The sequence below is a fragment of the Erinaceus europaeus genome, chromosome 9 (assembly GCF_950295315.1).
Source record: "Erinaceus europaeus chromosome 9, mEriEur2.1, whole genome shotgun sequence".
In the NCBI taxonomy this organism is placed as follows: domain Eukaryota; kingdom Metazoa; phylum Chordata; class Mammalia; order Eulipotyphla; family Erinaceidae; genus Erinaceus; species Erinaceus europaeus.
This window is the reverse complement of record NC_080170.1, coordinates 31,645,367-31,661,442: the sequence shown is the minus strand read 5'-3', so window position 1 is coordinate 31,661,442 and position 16,076 is coordinate 31,645,367. Positions and strand designations below refer to the sequence as shown.

At 45.3% G+C, this 16,076-nt stretch overlaps 1 protein-coding gene and 1 long non-coding RNA gene across 3 annotated transcripts in view; one reads left to right on the top strand and one right to left on the bottom strand.

Annotated features, from left to right (window-relative positions):
* LOC107522395 (retinoic acid receptor responder protein 1) overlaps positions 1 to 5,312 on the bottom strand; it is a 37,650-nt gene extending 32,338 nt beyond the window's left edge. The window contains exon 1 of one of the 2 annotated variants that reach the window (XM_060197588.1): positions 4,971 to 5,312. In XM_060197588.1, coding sequence (XP_060053571.1) covers positions 4,971 to 5,216 — 246 coding nt within the window. In that variant the 5' untranslated portion in view covers positions 5,217 to 5,312. The remainder of the gene's footprint in view (positions 1 to 4,970) is intronic. The other variant, XM_060197589.1, reaches the window with a different exon arrangement.
* The window catches only part of LOC132540374 (uncharacterized), a 106,292-nt gene that overhangs the window by 11,046 nt on the left and 79,170 nt on the right, over positions 1 to 16,076 (top strand). The window lies entirely within an intron of this gene.

Genomic DNA, 16,076 nt, shown 5'->3' with positions numbered 1-16,076 from the left:
GGTCGTTTCAGCTGAGTGGGGGTTCTCAGTGTAGTTGAGACCTAGACCGGGGATCATACGGTCACCCCTAAGCTAAGACCCCTTAAGGTCCCGCGAGGGGCCCGGCCAGGCGAGCATCGTTGTGTGCCTGACATCCGTCAGATGTCAGTTCCTTTTTCCCCACTTACAATCTGCCTTGTTGGTCTCGCAGCATTTGCGGTTTGTCTTTTTGTTTGTCTCCTTCCCTTATTTTGTGTTACGGTACCACAGGAGGTTAAAGGTTAAAAAATTTTAGAAAAACTGGAGTCTCTATTAATAAAAACTTCTTGCAACCTAAAAAGGGAAGAAGGTCCCAAGTGGACATCCTTTGGGTTGATAGGGAAAAAGTGTGTGAGAATGAGAGAACAGTGTGCCAGCTGGCTGAAAGAAAAAGTATAAAAAGAACCCGTGAAATCTGGGGTGTTAGGTATTGTCTGGACATTTGTTAAGCGCGCTTGTCTGTCTGTGTGTGTCTTGTCTGTTTGTCAGTCTGTGTTTCGTGTTCACTTACTTTCACTTTGCAGGAATGGGCCAGGCGGCATCTACCCCACTGGACCTGGTTACTCATAGTTTGGGGGTAGGAGTGCATAAATATAAACTCATGACTTTTTGTTCCTCAGAGAGGCTCACCTTTGATGTAAGATGTGTTTCTGTGTTTTTTTGTGTCCCTGTGTCTTTTTGGTCAACATTAAGAAATCATCTCAGAGCGACGGGACCAGATTTGGTTCCGGCCTGAAGTTGCCAGCTGAATTTTGCCTTGTCTTTGTCTCTCTTTTAAGCCTGAGTAGCAGAACCATGTCCTCAGGCTAGTCCAGGCAGGACCCTGAGGTTGCCACCCTGCCCTCAGAGGAGTCAGGCTGGCTGGTCACAGCAGGGGCCTGGAGCCGGGCCAGGCAGCAGCTCTAGTGCAGGGGCGACACCCCGCCCTGCCTTGGTGTGGCTGTGACCTGGGACGGGCCCATGGGTGCAGATGGGTGATAGTGCTAGCATGTGTGTGGCTTTACCCATGCCCCTGGAGCTGACTGGAGCTGTCTGAAAACTGCCCTTGGTCCTCTTGGGCTCCTCGTGGAGAGAAGCTGAAAGAATTTGTTTCTTCCTCCTTGTTTTTTTTTAGGACTAGTTAAGGTTGTCCTAGGAGCTATTGGATAAAAAAATCTTAGTATATAAATGTGAGATGTTTCATCTTGAAAAATTGTGTGAGTGCAGATCTAAATTTGTGTTTGACCAGGTATGTTGCTAAGATGTGTCTGTACTGGTTAAAAACTGCTCTTTCCCCTAAGCAATCAGCCCAGATATATAAATGATAAAAAGGTGGCTATGAGATGTCTTACATGTTTATATGTGTGTTTTAGGTTTGTTTTTGTGGCCTAAGAAACGTTAATCTTAAGGTTAAAAGTGTAAGTAACTTTAAAGCTGCATTCTTATCAAAGTTCTTAAAAAAAAAGAGTTCTCAATACAGTTCTTATGTGGTAATATAAGGGTAAAATTCATTTGCTAAGACAGCTAAAGATTTAAAGTCTTAAGTATTTAATGTGACAATTCATCTTCTCCAAATTGATATGCAAATTATCTATTTTATAGATATTGGTCCACAGCAAATTTGGCATTTGTCTGACATTGAAAATGCTTTGAGAAGTCACTAGTATGTGTTAACTCTCTAAGTAATTAGAGTTTGTTTAAAGTTTAAAGAAAAATTTAGTTAAACTGAATTTGGTTTAGAGATCCTGGTTATGGAAATTGCTACAGGAGGTTAAAAAAAATAACTTTTAAATGTATGCTCTTTAAAATTCAAACAGAGTCTCTCAAGTTAGGTATCACACACTGAAGATGTGTCTCTATCTCTTGTGTGAAAAATGGCAGGAAGGTTATTGACATGTAAACGTTTTAAAATACCTTCTCAACTAAAGAAGTAGAACTGGCTTAGGTGAGTGAAAAATAACACAGTGGTTATATTACTGATATATCTGTTTGTTAAAAAGACCTTCTAAAATTACATAGAGATGTATAGGCAAATTCTTGTCATTAGATTGTCAGTTTTGGTAAGTTCTTAATCTGGTTTTGTGTATGTCTCACTGGTTACAAATGTAAGAGTACGGCAGTGATACCCCTTCAATCATACTGCCAGGTTCTCTTAGGGGGTCTCCAAGAGGCAGTAAAATGGCCCACAAATTTCTCTAAGGTAAATAGAATGACACTAAATTTGGCCTTTTGTTGCTCAAATCTGCCCCAGGTGTTAGAAAAAAGTTACAGAAGACAGAAAGATTTTAAAGAAAAGCTGAGAGATTGCTAAGAGGGTTTTAAAGAAGTTGGTAAATGTTTTGACATTAGACTTTGGAAAGAAAGAAAGAAAGAAAGAAAGAAAGAAAGAAAGAAAGAGAAAGTTGGGGCAGTGCCCAGAGGGAAAAGGAAAGTCAGAAAATTGGGGCTAAGGGTAGAGAAAGATCAGTGATGTTACTGCAAAGAAAAAGGACACTGGAAGAAAGGCTGTTTTATCAACAAGCCATTTAGACTGCTTGTGGATGAACTTAAAGGCATAAGCCGGGGAGTGCTGACCCAAAAACTTGGGCCATGGCACAGACCCGTTGCCTATTTGTCAAATATTGGACCCTGTAGCTGCTGGATGGACAAGATGCCTGAGGACAGTAGCACCTGTGGCACAGCTGGTAAGGAAAGCAGACAAGCCATCACTGGGGCAAGTCCAATGCCCACCTAACCTGCTACCAAGTTCTGTTCCTAGACCAGCCATGAGTGAAATTCAGTGCTGCCACCGGCCTGAACCCTGCCACCCTGATGTTGGAGACGGATCCTGAGGCTCCCTACAAAAGCATGACTGCCAAGAGGTATGCCTTTGCTACATGGTGTGTGCACGGAGCATGTGGAGAGAGAAGATTCCTGACTCCCACCGGGAAGATGATCCAGCAAAAGAACCTACTGGAGGCCGCATGGACCCTGCAAGAAGCAGCCGTGACCCATTGTTCCGGACATCAGAAAAGAAACTAGAGGGCAGATGAAGCCACTTGTGCAACTACACAACAAGCAGAGCCAGCCTTGACATTGATTCTACTAGGCTCCCTGCTTCCAAAGGACCCTGGATACAGTAAGGAGAAATAAGATGGGCAAGAGATTAGGACTAGAGACTAAATAGATTTTACAGAAGTAAAATCAGACTTTTGGGTATAAGTACTTGCTGATATTTATAGACACATTTTCAAATTGGGTAGAGGTTTAACCAATAAAGTCTGAGGGGGCATAGATGTTGAGCAAGAAAATTTTCGATAAAACAGTGCCCAGGTGGAGAGTTCCCTCTCACCATTGGTTCTGGTAAGCAGACATTCACTGTTTTTGTGTCTCAGTTAGTGACCCGAGAAATGGGAACAAATTGGAAATTTCATTATGCTAACGAGCCCCATATCCCTGGGCAGGTAGAGAGATAAATTAGACCTTAAAGGAGACTTTAACTAAATTAACCCTTGAAACTGGCAGGGGATGGGTATCGCTCCTGGCTCAGGCCCTTCTGAGAGTACACTGTCTCCCATTGTAAACAAACTGTCTCCCTTTGAAATGGTTTTTGGCAGACTGCTGCTGTCATGATCTGTGATGCTCTTGTCTCTGATCTATCCCACAACTGTTACCAAGTTCTTACAGATCTCCAGCCTATATTGCAGGACAATTAGAATGCTGTGCTACAAGCCTTTGGGAAGGACCCTGTCACCTGCTGCCTGCTCCACAAGGCACACCCAGTGAGAAAGACCTTATATTGTGATCCTGAGTACACCAACTGCTGCAAAGGTTGCCGGAAAGTGGCACTAGATTCATCACACTCCTTTGAAGAGGACAGTTGCTGATCCCACTGACCCAAAAGAAAAAAAAGATGAAGATGAATCAAAGATTTGATTCTCGGCTAAGACAAGTGGGGAATGTAAAAGGCAGTAGCCTTGAAATTCCCTTTTTATGCAGTTGTTTGTTAAGTGCTTTTAGTATGAGTTGCTTGAAGTATGAGGTGGAAAATTCCTTGCCCCTTCCCCCTTGAATAAGCAGGACCTAATCAGTGAAGGCCACCCATTGTTCGAAGGACCCTGCCTGGGGACAAGCCTTATCAGGACCTCATCAGTGAAGGCCACCCATTGTTGGAAGGACCCTACATGGGGACAAGCCTTATCAGGACCTTTGAACAGACTTTGTGGTGTGCTGTCTACCGGATGGGTGGTCATAGCCGATGGCAGGGGGATGTGCCTGGTTGAATTCTATTGGTTGTGTGATCTTACTATATTTGAAACTAGCCCACGCTTTGCTTTGTATGGACCCCGCTTTTTGCTAAGTTTGAAATGATTGGATCTTGTGTTTGCTATAGCCTGTTATTGGATGTAGGTTGATAAGGTGATGTGCTCCCCCTCCCTGAGTGTAGTCTGAATTCCTATAAATTGTATGGTTTGAGCCCTGTTTGAGGTCGAGCTTGGTAGACTAACACCAGTCACCATCTCGGCCCGGATTGCAATTCGTCAATAAACATCTTTGCTTCCTTACAGTGGATGGTGGTTTGATTTATGCTCGCTAACAGTGGCAATTGCCAGAACCCGCAGGCCTCCAGGACTCTGCTCAAGCTGCGGAACACCTGTCTGACTCAGCCTGGCGCACAGGTGTCCTCCAGCATGTGCGCCCCTTCCCTGCCCCTGCTCCTTCTGTCCCATTGTTGCCTAAACTCAATCCCGCAACCTGCAACCCCGCCCGGCACTTAACAGCGCCCCCCTTTCCCTAGCCCCATACTTATCCCTGTCTCCGGTGTTCCCCACGCTCACTCAGGGTCCCAGAACTCACCCCTGCACGTCCCTCTTGAGTGTCCGCCCAACTCCCCCACTCAGCCGGACCACAGGCACTCACCCCGCGCCCCTCCGTGCCCCGTGCCCCTCTCACTCTCCCCGCGCCTCTCCTTCCCTCTTTGTCCCCGCACTCACAAACCCTGTTGAGCTCGTCACGGTGTGCAGCAGCCTCAGCGTGGTGGGCGAGGCAGAGCGGTAGTTGAAGTAGTGCAGAGCCGTCAACGCCAACCACTTCTGGTACTCGGGTTGCTTCACCCTCTGGACCCAATCGGAGACATTGGAGGGCTGGATCTGCGCCGCGTCCCGGAGGGCAAACAACAACAGCTGCAGCAGCAGCACGCATAGAGGCGCGAAGGGGTGCGGGGACCCGCGGGGCTCCATGGATGCTGTGGGCTGGAGAGCTGCACTTGGGCCCAGGGAAATAGGGCTGCGGAGCCCCGCCCTCCGCCCAGAGTGCCACAGGCGACCCAGCCCAGCCCACAGCGCCCTGGGGGGTCCAGCGCCCCCCCCCTCCCGTCTTGGTGGAAGATCCCCAAGGAGGCTATGGAGACCCCTGCGCTACCCTTGGGCTCTAGGATTTGGGCTTGGATGTCACAGATGACCAGGACTGCGGGATGGTGGATGGTGCTCTACAGGGCAGCATAGAGAAGGGGTTTGGGGTCCCAGCATAAATGACCGCGTGCTGGGCTGGTGCCCCCACGTGTGGACCGCGTGTGTCCTGCAAACCTGACTTTTGCAGAACAGTTGGGGGGTGGGAGTGGGGAAGCGCCTCGGTGCTTGGGTCTGATGACCTGCTGAACACCCAAATCTGCAGAGCCCAAGCTCCTTGTCAAGTTTTGAAGTTGCATTTCTGTTTCTTGCCTGCAAAGAAAGCCTACAGAAGTGATGCCTCCAGGACCCAGGCAGCCGCCTCAGGAGCTTCTACTCCTACCTCACTGGAGAACTTAGTAATACCTTTCTTAATACAAGGGGGCGAAAAGTGTAGACTTTGTTCAGTGAGCACATGTGTCGGAATGAAAGTCAAGGTTTCTTTTATTTTTTTTTTAGTCTTTATTATCTTGACTTATTTATTGGATAGAAACAGCCAGAAATCTAGAGGGAAAGGGGTGCTAGAGAGGGAGAGAGACTGAGAGACACCTGTAGACCTGCTTGGCCATTGTGCAGCTTCCCCTTGCAGGTGGAGAGCTGGGGCTTGAATCACTGTCCTTGCAGATTGTAACATGTACATTCAACCAGTTGCTCCAACACCCAGCTGCCATGGTTTCCATATTAAGAAAGATCTTGTTTTCCTCATTGGGTGTCCCAGAGTGAGTTTGAGCCAAGAATTGTGTGCAAGTGATTTATGCGGGAGAGGCTGCCCAGAGAAAACAGAAAGGACTTGGGAGGAAGAGAGCAAGCAAGGGTCTCAAAGTTCCAGGAAGGCTTGAGGAAGCTGGAGTGGTCAAGAAGGGGTGTTTAGACCAGGTGGGGAAAGTCAGCGAAAGCCATATCCAAGAGTGCGCAGGTCAGTGGTGACCAAATGCTGAGGGTTCAGAGAAGTTACAACGGGTGATGTAGACACACAGGAAGGACCCAGACACAGACACAGGTGGTGCCCCGTGAACACAGGCCACTCTGTAAGGCCAATTAAGTAGCTACAATCAAGCAGATTGGTGCTGCCTAGGAGTACACCTGTGAGATTGTTTTAACTGCTTCTCTAAAGAAGAGATAAACATGGCTCATAGACATATGTGGAAATGTTCTAACTCACTTATCAGAGAAATGCAGATTAAAACCACCTCACACCAGTAAGAATGGACTCCAATAATAAAAAAGGAGAAGATAATTGCTGGAGAGGATGTGGAGAGAGAGACAGAGAGAGAGAGAGGGAGAGAGAGAAACTCTACTACACTGCTGGTGGGAATGGAAACTGGTACAACCACTATGGAGAACAATATGGAGATTCCTTAAACAAATACAAATGGAAATGCCATATGATCCAGCAATCCCACTACTAGGCATATACACAAAAAATACAACAACACTGATTTGAGGGAATATATGCCCTCCTATGTTTATAGCAGCTTAATTCACAGCAGCAAAAACTTGAAACAACTAAAATGCCTTTTGACAGATGACTGGCTAAAAAAGTTATGGCACATATTCTCAACAGAATATTATGCAGCAATAAAAAGGGATGATATTATATCCTTTGGGATAACTTGGATGGAACTGGAGAAGATTTTGTTCATTGTTGTATGCTTTACATTGGTTTGTTCTAGCTCTCCCCTGCCAAGAGAATTGGATCAGTCCTGTTAGTTTCGCGGGCCTGCTTGGTCCCTAGGAACCCCAACAGAGTTCCAGAGTGGCAGAGTTCGAGAGAGTGCTTGGCGCTGCTGCGGGGAAAGAGGCAACAGAGTTCTGTTTGGTGATTAGTTTGGTTTAGTTTATGAATTGTTGTTCCTGAATAAAGAAATACCACTTCCCTGCCCAGCCGTACGTCTCTGGTTGTCTCTGTTACCCGCCCGTGAAGCTAGCCCGGCAAGCTAGAGCCGCCGAATTTTTAACAACAAATGGCGCCCAACGTGGGGCACTGCTAGGATTTCGCGGGGCGTAGTAAAACCTGGGGGCAGAGACTGCATCAGAATAACTCCTCAGCAACAACTGTAAACCCCATTGATTTGATCTGGAGCCCATATTCAGCACAGGAGCCTACGTAACCTCTGCTTCCCTGTAGGTCTGAGTTCTCATCCTGTGGTCATGGCTAGGAACATTCTACACTGCACTAATTTCAGGACCCATCTTCCTCGGGTAGTCGGTAGAGGATATTGTCTAATCTCTCTTCAGAGAATGGAACATTCCCTACCATTGTTGATCCACATTGAGGGTAGGGGCCAAAATTCTTTATGGGGTGCAAAAGGTGGAAGGTGTGGCTTCTGTAACTGCTTCTCCACTGGAAATGGATGTTGGTAGGTCGATCCATCCCCCAGTCTGCTTCTATCTTTCCCTAGTGGGTTAGGGAGTCTGCAGAGGGAGAGTTTGGGATACATTGTTGAGGTTGTCTGCCCAGGGAACTCAGGATGGAATTATAGCAGCATCTGCAACTTAATGGCTGGGAGGTGGTAAGATATCAATCAGCGTAAATTGGTTAATAAATATAAATCCAAAGGTAGGAATGAAATTAGGCATCTTCAAGTGGGAAGAAGCTAGGAAGTCTGTTTTAGGTATGTTCCAAGGGGCCCATGAGTTTAGTAATTTTTGCCTGAGCCAAGTGGTGCTCTCTTTACTGGTAAATAACAGAAATCAGTTCAGGTCTTATTTATTTATTTATTTATTTATTTTGGTCCCAACCATGATTTTTATTATTTATTTATTCATTTTTGTGCCAACCATGATTTTAATTAATTAATTAATTAATAATTTTTGTCTCCAGTGTTATTGCTTGGGCTCGGTGCCTGCACCATGAACCCACTTCTCCTGGAGGACATTTTCTCCATTTTGATGCTGTTGTTATTGTTATAATTGTCATTGCTGTTGTTTTTGTTGGATAGGCTAGAGAGAAATTGAGAGTGGAAGGGAAGACAGAGATGGGGAGGGTAAGATGACACCTGCACCTGTAGCCCTGCTTCACCACTTATGAAACTTTCCTCCTGCAGGTAGGGACCAAGGGCTTGAACCCAGGTGCTTGCTCACTGTAATGTGTGCTTAATCAAGTGCACCACTGCCTGGCTCCGCAATGATGCACTCTCCAAGCAGTGGGAGACACAGCACCACCAAGAGTCCGGGATTAATTGGGACTGGGGAGATTGCTCGTGGTAGAGAGCCCACTATGTATGAGGCCCTGGTTTTGATCCCTAGCACCACATGGGCACAGTTAAGAGAACTTCATGAGGAGAGAAATCTTCTGAAGCAGATGTGAGGGCTCCCTTTTGCAAACACAGTCAGAAACACTTGTGGGGAGGGCTTCAACACATGACTCTGGGAGGGGTGCACAGTCAGTCTGGAAAAGATATCATATCATGCTAAACTCACAACTTGTCTCACTAACTTGAGGCTCAGTCAGAGAAAGGACTGCGCAGAAGATCATGCTGGATCTTATCACTCTGCTTGGTGCCCCAAACGCTAATGAGGTCCATTCTGCAAGAAGTATTTCCTGCTTAGACCTTTAACATATATATATATATATATATATATATATATATATATATATATATATATATATATGCTGAAATCTACTATCTGAAAATCTGAGAAATTTAAAAATACTGGAAAAAGCTAGTTTTCCTAGCTCATATTCTTAACCCTTAACCCTCTGCAGGATAATTCTCCATGATATATGGTAGAAAACCAGGGGCTGGGTAGTGGCACAGCTGGTTGAACATACATGTTATAATGCACAAGAACCTGGGTCTGAGCCCCTGGTCCTCACCTGTAGGGGGAAAGCTTTGCAGATGGTGAAGTAGTGCTGCGCTTCTACATACTTCCCCATTTCCGGGCACCTGCATGAAGTTCCAGTACCTTCCAGGCAGGACAGATGGACAGACAGATGGAGTCAGAGTCAGATCTGTGAATTATTTGTGTCTTCACTATGCACACACTGTACCACATTGCTCAGTAGTACAAAGACTACTTCCTCTTGGCCCACTCTTCAGTTCTTTGATTTTTGTTTTTAGAACGGCACAGAATTTGTTTTTTTGCCTCCAGGGTTATCAGTTATCACTTGGGCTCAGTGCCTACACTATGAATCCAATTGTTATTTGTTGCTGTTATTGTTGTTATTGTTGTTGTTGTTGTTGGGTAGGACAGAGAGAAATTGAGAGAGATGGGGAAGACAGAGAGGGGAGAGAAAGACACCTGCAATCCTGCTTTACAGCTTGAGAAGCAACCCCCCTGCAGGTGAAGAGCCAGAGCTCAAACTGGGATCCTAGCATGGGTCCTTGTGCTTTATTTATTTATTTATTTATTTATTTTTAAAGAAATGATTAATTAACAAAACCATAGGGTAGGAGGGGTACAATTACATACAATTCCCACCACCCAATCTCCATTTCCCACCCCCTCCCCTGATAGCTTTCTCATTCTTTATCCCTCTGTGAGCATGGACCCAGGGTCATTGTGAGTTGCAGAAGGTAAGAAGGTCTGGCTTCTGTAATTGCTTCCCCGCTGAACATGGGCGTTGACTGGTCGGTCCATACTCCCAGTCTGCCTCTCTCTTTCCCTAGTAGGGTGGGTCTCTGGGGAAGCGCAGCTCCAGGACATATTGGTGGGGTCTTCAGTCTAGGGAAGCCTGGCTGGCATCCTGATGACATTTGGAACCTGGTGACTGAAAAGAGAGTTAACATACCAAGCCAAACAAATTGTTGAGCAATCATGGACCGAAAGCTTGGAATAGTGGAGGGGAAATGTTAGGGGGGTACTCACTGCAAACTCTAGTGCACTTCTGCTTTCAGGCATATATTTTGCAGTAGTTTACGGATACGTGTGAACATATGCTCTCTCTCACAGAAACTGGTGTATATCTAGGTTTTGGGACTTTGTTAGAAAGTGAACCACCTGAGATGAAATTAGAGTATACTATGAAAGGAAAGGTCTCACCCGAGTAATGAAGTTGAAGGGCTGTCATTCCACACGTGAGGTCTCTGGACACAGTCTGAAGTGAAGCATGTTGAGGTGGCAATCGTTGTGTTGGTTAGGTTGTGATCGCAGATGCAATATTATTTGATATGGATTGGGAGAGGCATACGGGAAAGTGGGCCCTATCCAAGGGTTCCAGGACTGAGGGAAGTAGAGGTTCCATAGTGGAGATGTGAGGTTCCTGCTGTCTTAGGGTTCAAAAAGATTATTAATTATTAATCGATAGTTAATGTTATCATCACATTGTTTGGTAATTGGGTTAACTTTGAAAAGTCCTTTTGTTAGGGTTTGCTGTACAGTACCCAGTATCTTGTATATAGCTGTGCTATTGGTTGCTTCTGATCTACTTGGTCTAGGCTTTTGAGAGAGTCTGCATATCAATTACACAGCCTATATATTGAAAAGATTCAGTTTGTGTTTTGAAAAACTTCGAGACATACAATTAATTTTCCCCCTCGTATTAATTAAGTAGTGATTTATATGACTACATTTTACTAGGATGTGCTTTGCATTATGTGTGCTACCTACCGACTCCCCCCCCAACTATTCTTAACAGTTGTGTTAATTCCATCAATGTCCTAAAGGGAAATGCCTAACCCAGTCCTTCTTTCTTTCCTGTTGTTCCCCTGGGCCCAGTGTCATTGTGAGCTGTCTGCTCCCTGGCTGCACACACTCTCTCCTCTTGTCCCCACTGCGCTTTCTGTGGGCTGTACCTCTTTAGTGCCAGGTGTGAGGTCTCCAAATTCATGTCTCTGGGTCCCACAGACATGTGGGGTTGGTGACTCCTCAATTCTTATGCTAAAGCTCTAGAACCAATGTGATTATATCTGGAGGTCATGCCTTTAGGAGATTTAGGCTTCAGTGAAGTCACCAGGGTAGGACCTCTACTTTATAAGCAGAGGGCTCTCTTCTCTTTGCCTTAACGTTTCCTCCCTTTATCCCTTCTTCCCTCCCTCCCTCCCCTTCCTTCCTTTTTTTCTCTACCTCTGTTTTTCTCTACCTCTTTTTTCTTGCTAAGCCCCTTCCTCTTCTTCCTCTCCTTCCCTCTGCTCCCTTCTGATATCCTTTTCTCCACCCCTCTGCATTGCTGTCTCTCCCCCACTCCTTTCCCCAAAGCCCCTCATTAGACCAACTCTGGGGAGCCTCCCCATTCTGAGATCTTGTGAGCACACCCATTTAAGCACACATACTCCAAAGCACAAGGACCCACACAAAGATCTAGGTTCAAGCCACTGCTCCCCCACCTGCCGGGGGAACACTTCACTAGCTATGAAGCAAATCTGTAGATGTCTATCTTTCTCTTTCCCTCTATATCTCCCCCTCCTCTCTCAATTTCTCTCTGTCCTATTCAATAAAAAAAAAAAAAGGAAAAAATGGCCACCAGAGCAGTGGATCTCCTATCACCTAGCCCCAGCAATAACCCTGGAGGAACAGAAAGAAAGAAATGAAGAAAATGAGAGAAGTTATGAATTTGATGAAGAATCAGTACAAGAGCTGAGATCATTAGTGCACGGAGGAAACTAGAGTAGGCTTATTTGTCCTATCCGGTGGGGCAATAGGACTGTGCCAAGAGATAGCAGTGTCCTCCGTGGGAATATAGGTCCCAGAGACCACCAATTCCAGGGAGTGTGAAGTGTGTTTTCAGTGATGGTGGAGGCGGTGGAGAAACATCCGGAACAGCACCAGCCATTTTTCCATGATGAACAGAAGGGTGGCCCTGGTGAGTGGGGGAGCCTGGGTGAATGTCTCTGTGTACAAGAACACCGGGGTGGGGCTGCTCTCCTCCTCAGCCTTTCACTATCCAATGATTAATTAATCAGTTAGTGAATTAAATAATTAAAAGGAACACTCCACCCAATGGAATTGGACAACCAGAAGTTGTTATAAATCTATGTGTCTAAAATGGGTGTCTGTTGTGAGTGTTTATTAGTCGGGCTTCTTCAGTGTGGCAGACCCCAAAGGGGTGACACTCATAAACCTCTTTGTGTGAATCCTGATAAAGAGACTTGTTATAAGGAGTTGGATGACATGTCTATAAAGGGTGAGACTTTGAGACTCCCGTGTTCTATCATCTGCAAGTCAGAGGTCCAAGTGCTGGTGGGCCTTCCCTAGAGTACAGAAGTTGATGTGGCCTGTCTTCTGTTCTGCATGTGTTTCTAGTGGATTTGGGGGTTCTCTACCATTCTGTCTGGTAGTTGAAATGCTAATTTCACCTAGAAACACTCTTTCAAACACTACCAGAATAATCTTTCTTTTTTTATATTTATTTATTTTCCCTTTTGTTGTCCTTGTTTTTTATTATTGTTGTTGTTATTGCTTTCTTGTTGTTAGATAGGACAGAGAGAAATGGAGAAAGGAGGGGAAGAAAAAGAGGGTGAGAGAAAGCTAGATACCTGCAGACCTGTTTCACTCCAGTGAAGCGACTCCCCTGCAGGTGGGGAGCCGGAGGCTCAACCCGGGATCCTGGGATCCTTATGCCATTCCTTGAGCTTCCTTCACCTGCTGTGCTACAGCTCAACTCCCAGAATAATCTTTTTTTTTTTTAAATATTTATTTCAACACAACGAGTATCACCTCAGCATGCTTCACTTCAGACTGTGTCCAGAGACATCTGTCGTGGAATGTCAACCCTTCAGCCTCATTACTCTGGTGAGACCTTTCCTTTCATAGTATTCTTTAATTCCATTCCAGGTGGCTCACTTCCTAACAAAGTCCCAAAACCTAGATATAGACCAGGCCCCATGAGATAGAGCATATGTTCACATGTATAAAAAAACTAGGATAAAATATATACCTGAAAGCAAAAGTACACAATAGTCTGCAGTGAGTACCTCCAAACACTTCATCTACACTATTCCAGCCTTTAGGTCCATGATTGCTCAAAAATTTTTTTGGCTTTGTATGTTAACTCTCTTCTCAACCACCAGGTTCCAGATGCTAGCATGATGCTGACCAGACTTCCCTGGACAGACAATCCCACCAGTGTGTCCTGGAGCTCTGGTTTCCTAGAGCTCCAACCAACCAGGGAAAGAGAGAGACAGGATGGGAGTATGGATTGACCAGTCAATGCCCATGTTCACAGGGAAGCAATTACAGAAGCCAGACCTTCTACCTTCTACACCCCACAATGACCTTGAGTTCATAGTCCCAGAGGGTTAAAGAATAGGAAAGCTATCAGGAGAGGGGATGGGATATGGAGATCTGGTGGTGAGAATTCCGTGGAGTTGTACCCCTCTTATCCTACAGTTTTGTTAATGTCTACTTTTTTAAATAAATAAAATAATTTAAAAAATATTTATTGATTGAATAGAGACAGAAATTGAAAGGGGGGAAGTGGAGTTGGAGAGGGAGAAAGAGAGACAGCTGTAGCACTGTTTCACCCCTCATGAAGTTCTTCCTGTTTCCCCGCCTCCAAAGATGGGGCCTGGGTACTTGAACCCAGATCCTTGCACATTGTTACATGTGCACTCAACCAGATACACTACTCTCTGGCCTCTCAGAACAATCTTAAATCAAAATACCCCAGTGCCAGGAAGCATTTCTCTGCTTGATAGAAGCTAAGCCTTGAAACAACAGAAGCCCTCGAGATAGGTTTCTAATTCCCGTAGGAAGGATGTTTGCCAGAAACTAAGTGACATACCATATAGTTATAGTGACATACCATATAGTTATAGTTTAACAGAAATAGTTGCAAGGGACCCTCCACTGCGATCTCTGCCTCCCCCTTCCCCCTATGCTCCCCCTTCCCCAAAGCCTTAAAATGCCTGTGAACACAATAAAATTTTGCAGCTTGATCAGAAACCTGTCTTGCTGTCGTTCTTTGGTGTCTCTTGTCCCTGTCATTCCAGGTCCTTAGGTTCCTAGCCCCTGTTCACCACCCCGCTGGTCGGGGCATCTGGCGCCCGGACGTGAGGCGAAGAAGCCTTCTGGACCTAGGAACTCCGCTGATCGAGAGGATAGGCCTATCCGAATTCACTGAGTCACCGCGGCCGAGGGAGTAATGCAAAGACTCGCATAGATTGCCATGGAACTACCCGACCGTGAGTCGCATCTGGAGGAGTGTCACAGCGGCTGAGGTAAGCAAAACCATGGGACATGAATTTAGCAAACAATATTTGTTCATTAAAGGACTCAAGGAGTCACTCAAGACACGAGGAACTAGGGTTAAAAAGTAAGAATTAAAGAAGCTTTTAGACTATATTGGAAATATTTGCCCCTGGTTCCCCCAGGAAGGCACTATAGATGAGAAATGTTGGAGGAGAATTGGTGACTGTCTTAATGATCACTATCAGTCTTTTGGTCCTGAACATGTACCTGTTTCTGCCTTTTGTTACTGGAATTTAATTAATGATATCTTAAAAATTTATAATAACCACCCTGATGCATTGGATCGACCTTCTCGTGGTGCATCCCGTGAGTACCCATTGATTGGGGAAACTGACGATCCTTCCTAGCCGACTGAATCCACATGGATCCCAGTCACTTTCAAAGCCAGCAACAAGCAGACATCAGGCTCAACCTGACGCTGTTGACTGGCTACAGAAGAAGGGCAAACGCTAGAAGAATATTAAAAACCTTATTACAGAGGGTGAAAAGGTCCTCCGGCAACTTTCTTGTCCGCCATCCAGGACAAAGACCCCATCCCCATGCCCTCTGTGATTATTGATCTTGATCCCCCAGTACCCAGTCAAAATAAAAGCCTCCCAGCACCCCATCAAAGTAAAAGCCCTGTCCCCCTCCCTACAGGTTCCACCTCACTCACTAAAGTTCCCTCCATTGACCCTCCTATTGCTAATTCACATGAGGATAAAACCCAACATTCTTTCCCCCACCTCTATCCAGTTTTACAAAACCCCCCCTCTCCTGAAGCACTTCCCACAGAGGATGAGGCTTTGCTAGAAAAAGAGGCTACCAAATACCACAATCCTGATTGGTGTCCTCCTCCCTTTAATCCCCCTCCTTACATTCATGCCCCTGCTCTCCAGCCTGACCCTCTCCTTGACAATCCTTCTGTCAGGCGGGCATGCCCAGGAGCCCTTACAGGAATTTCCACCCTCCGCATGGTCCTTGCTGACCGGAAAGAGCAGCTTCAATTAATGAAAGAAATAGCTGCAGTTACAGAAGAACTTACATTTTTAGTCTCACCAAAAAACCTAAGCCCAATCCCTAAAACTAAAACTAAACCATCCAAATCAAAACCAGTTTTAGCTTTCCCTGTTACTCGGAGCCAGACTCAAACTGACCCTGCACATGAAGCTTCTATAGAAATAGAAAACCCTGAAGACCCCCCCGCAACTAGCACAAAAAACAGCTTCCCTTATAAAATTAATAGAAAAAAAGAGAGAGAACATTTACAATTAGTTAAAGAACTGTGGGCTTTGATTTGGCATTATCTTAAAACTAGTCAGCCAAAAAAGATCCAGCTTTTTCCCTCTGGCTTCCCCCCAGAGCTCTCAGAAAGTTTTAAACCAGTTCTGAGTGAGATCTTATCTGACTAACAAGCTATTCCTTAAAGAAAGAATGAAATCAATCAAACAAGACGTTCTATTCAACTTAAAAGCTATTAATCAGAGAACCAGTACACACTTTTGATAGAAATTTAATGATTTGTTTCTTTAAAACTGTAAA